The sequence below is a fragment of the Phalaenopsis equestris genome, unplaced genomic scaffold, assembly GCF_001263595.1.
Source record: "Phalaenopsis equestris unplaced genomic scaffold, ASM126359v1 Scaffold000094, whole genome shotgun sequence".
Lineage (NCBI taxonomy): Eukaryota > Viridiplantae > Streptophyta > Magnoliopsida > Asparagales > Orchidaceae > Phalaenopsis > Phalaenopsis equestris.
The window spans coordinates 4,603,805-4,607,343 of record NW_018164536.1 but is presented as its reverse complement, the minus strand read 5'-3'; the positions used below and the strand labels follow the sequence as shown (position 1 = coordinate 4,607,343).

Sequence of the window (3,539 nt, the reverse complement as noted above, 5' to 3'; positions counted from 1 at the left end):
AAGAATTCAGATGTTTCTTGCTATTCTTCATTTGGTGTTGGTTGTCTTTTCACTATCTAACCAAGATCTATTCGGCCCCTCCAAGTGGTTCAAGTTTTGATTGGATGTTCTTAAGTTGGGTTTGAAACAAAAGTCCTGCTAGAATTCCAAAAACCTATAATTTAATTCATGAGAAAGATGGGCTTGATTATTTCTCAGCAAAGAGAAACACCTAATAAGAAAAAAATAGGCAATTGAGAACCTTATTGAAGCACTTTTTGATTCAAGAAGATGGTGAGATTTCCTCAGGTCGAAGAAGATGCTTCCATGTATGAGTATCACTGTAGCCAATAAACTACTACTATAATGCATTGCGTTAGGAGTTGGTTTGTGAATCCATGCGATGTTGTTGTATCCTATGTCTTCAAGATCGGTCCTTAGTTTCCTCTTCTTCTGCTCTTTCTAGTATTGTCTTGGGCAGATAACAACTAGAACTCAAGAATGGTGGGTGTGGCACTTTTGTTGCTTGTTGTGCCAATACAACCACTGAGAAGCTTCCAAACCCAGTCATAATCGCTCATTTTTCTTTCAGAAGTTCGCTGTTTTTGCTAGACACCTTCTTACAATGGATAAAACTATCCCTACCTTAGATACCCACTAAAAAAGTTTTTCAGGGTTTGTCATGTTAACTCTTTGGAAATTAGCCTCCTTTCATCTTGACACTTTTGATTAAATAATTACCCCTAAAGGCTATGTCATACTTTTTTTGGTAGGAGGAGACTTATCCTCGATATCTTGAATACTTGTTGTTAATTACTCATTAAATCACACATATTTTTGTTTTAATATGTAATTGGACGATGAAAGAAATTTGACCTTCTTAGCATATGTACCTTCCAGTTTATTTCGAGTATTTAGATACCTTTAGAGCTTTTATATTGGAATACAGAGTAAAGTCACTGGATAGATAGTTGTTCCAATGTTTTAAGGTGGCGATGATATAGTATTTATCACATGTTGAGTATCTTGATTGCATTCATTTAATTTTTTTATTGAAAAAAGCAATTGGGTGCCTCTCGCTCAGGCTCAAAACAACACCAATCCTCACATTGGATCCATCTGAGTCAATTTCAATGTCAATTAAAATTAGGTAGATTTTACAATGGAGCTTTAGTCAATGTTTGCTTAAGAGCAACAAAACTATTTTGGGATGTTGATCTCCAACTGAGTTTATTTCCTTATAGGTTGGTTCTAAGGAGCAGCCATCGATCTATATTTTTTCAATAAATTGTTTATTGAAATACATTACACCTTGGAAGCTCCAAACATTAATAAAAGATTGAGGATTTGGCTAATTTGTATTGGCATTGATCTTCTCTTCATCAATCTTGATTTTGATTGTAGAAATGACATCTATCAGCAAAAAATTGACATATTGCCATATTATTTCCTCTGAGTTAATATATTAAAGAGTTTCCTGTATGTGCTGTTGATGATCCTCCAAGGTATAACTATAAACTAGAATGTCATCAATGTATACTTGCATGTACTAGCCAATGAATGGATGATAAATTGTCATAAAACTCATGAATGCGGTTAGACCTTTGAAGTGGCCAAATGACGTTACAATCCATTTGTATAATTCATCTCTTTTATTTGAATGCCATCTTTCATTTACTTCATACGCGTATTTGGTGGTTTCTCACTCCACAAGTCAATCTTAAGAGTAAAAAGATCTTCCATGTGAGAGACCAAATGAATCATCGAATCAAGGAATCGAAAGTTGGGAATCAATATTTTATTGTAATTTTATGTACTGCTTGTCAATCGGTACACATTTGCCACAAGCCATATATCTTTGGATTTAGTTAGGAGGTTATTGACTGGTGTTGGTATCAAGCCTTTGGTAAGGTGCTTTTCTATGCGATGTCATAGTTTATATTCTTTGTGTCACATCCAATATGTAGAATGACGTGGAATGATTATTTAAAGAGTCAAGCCTCTAAAGCTTGTGCATGTCTACCTATACCATTAATTAACATTTTCTTGAAATAGAAATTGAATAATTAGTTGCAGAAATGCTTCTATTCGATATGATTTAGTCAAGCCCAAGCTCATTTTCCTCCTCGTTATTGTTAGTTAAAAAGTAGGAGGATACATGGCTTTTTTGTGTGGATTATCACACATTAAATCAATCTGCAATTCCATACAACTTTTTTATTCCAATAGTTAAGATGATCGATCAAACACATGACTCGTACATCTCCATATTGAATATCATCAAGTCAGTATGGCTATTGAAGACATTCATAAAATAGCCTTTTAGACTTATGAGGGCTATTTTCATTTCACCGTGATTATTTTTGGTCTCTTTAATGCACTTACCAATTTTCAAAATATCATGATTATATTTCTCAAGCTTTATTCACGCAAATTTATTAGCATTTTATTTCATGGTATTTTTGTTCACAAGGTTTTCTTTTCAATCCAAATTGGACATTTCTTGTTTGTTTTTGGTTTTCTACTTGAGAATGAATTTCACTAGCAAATTAACAATTGAATATAGTGTAATATTGTGTCTTTTAAAGACGGTCAACCCTTAACTAAAATGATTGCTACCCTTCTATCATCTATTAAATTGATAACTTTACATGTCTTTTTTGGTCTTGTTGGTTACTATAAAAAATTTGACAGAATTTTGTTAATTTCGTTGACGTTATTAACTGCTCTACTGTAACACGACACTTCCACTGGTTTGCTATAGCCTAACACTCCACGGGCTCCAAAAATTTGACAATGCCTTCACCTCCCCTGAAGAATTGAGAAGTGAGGGAAGCATACATTGAGGTTTCAGGTTAAATTTTCAGAAGGCAGATGAGATAGTAGATAAAACATTCCCCAAAGATTTTACCTTCTTTTTGCGAGGACTTTGAGATCTAGGGTTTGAGGTTTCCAAAAGGCGCAAGTCCCTTTGGTTAGTTACCCCTCCTGATACTAGGGGAGCACTTTCGATTAATGATAGTCATTAAGAAGTTGATTTCTTAGCGTGTGGTAGCAACACATTTAAGATTTAAGATTTATGAAGATCATCACCATGAGCTTAATAGTGAATCGTGGGGAAAATGATGACGAACCCAATCAAGATCCCATGATTCTATCATTCCGGGGTGTTGTGGACCTTGATCTACTTAGTCAGAGATGGTGGTCTACCCAACATGTCCTAATAAATCTTGTCAGCAATCATGCTTTGCTTTGTTCAGGGAACCTTGTAGACTTGGGGGTACATTTCTCTAAGAGGACTAATCTAAGTCGACCTTTGCTGACAAAGAGTTTTGTGTTTTATCAATTATACCCTATGATTTATAACTTCAAGGGGCCAAAATAATATTTGGGAACATACATGCTACAATTGTGACCATTCTACACTGGAGCCTAATGACAAAACCACTTGATAGAGTCTAGTGACCGAACCATCCGGTCAGAGGGCTATGATTGTAATGGTTTTTTTATGTGGAGCCCACTGGCGAAACCATGTGGACAGATGACTCCGACCACTTTCT

The 3,539-nt window shown here is 35.0% G+C and overlaps 1 protein-coding gene across 1 annotated transcript in view; it reads left to right on the top strand.

Annotated features, from left to right (window-relative positions):
- The window catches only part of LOC110020182 (neuroguidin-like), a 6,619-nt gene extending 3,368 nt beyond the window's left edge, over positions 1 to 3,251 (top strand). The window contains exon 9 of the mRNA XM_020718188.1: positions 3,240 to 3,251. Within this exon, the coding sequence (XP_020573847.1) occupies positions 3,240 to 3,251 (12 nt within the window). The remainder of the gene's footprint in view (positions 1 to 3,239) is intronic.
- The last annotated feature ends 288 nt before the right edge of the window (positions 3,252 to 3,539 follow it).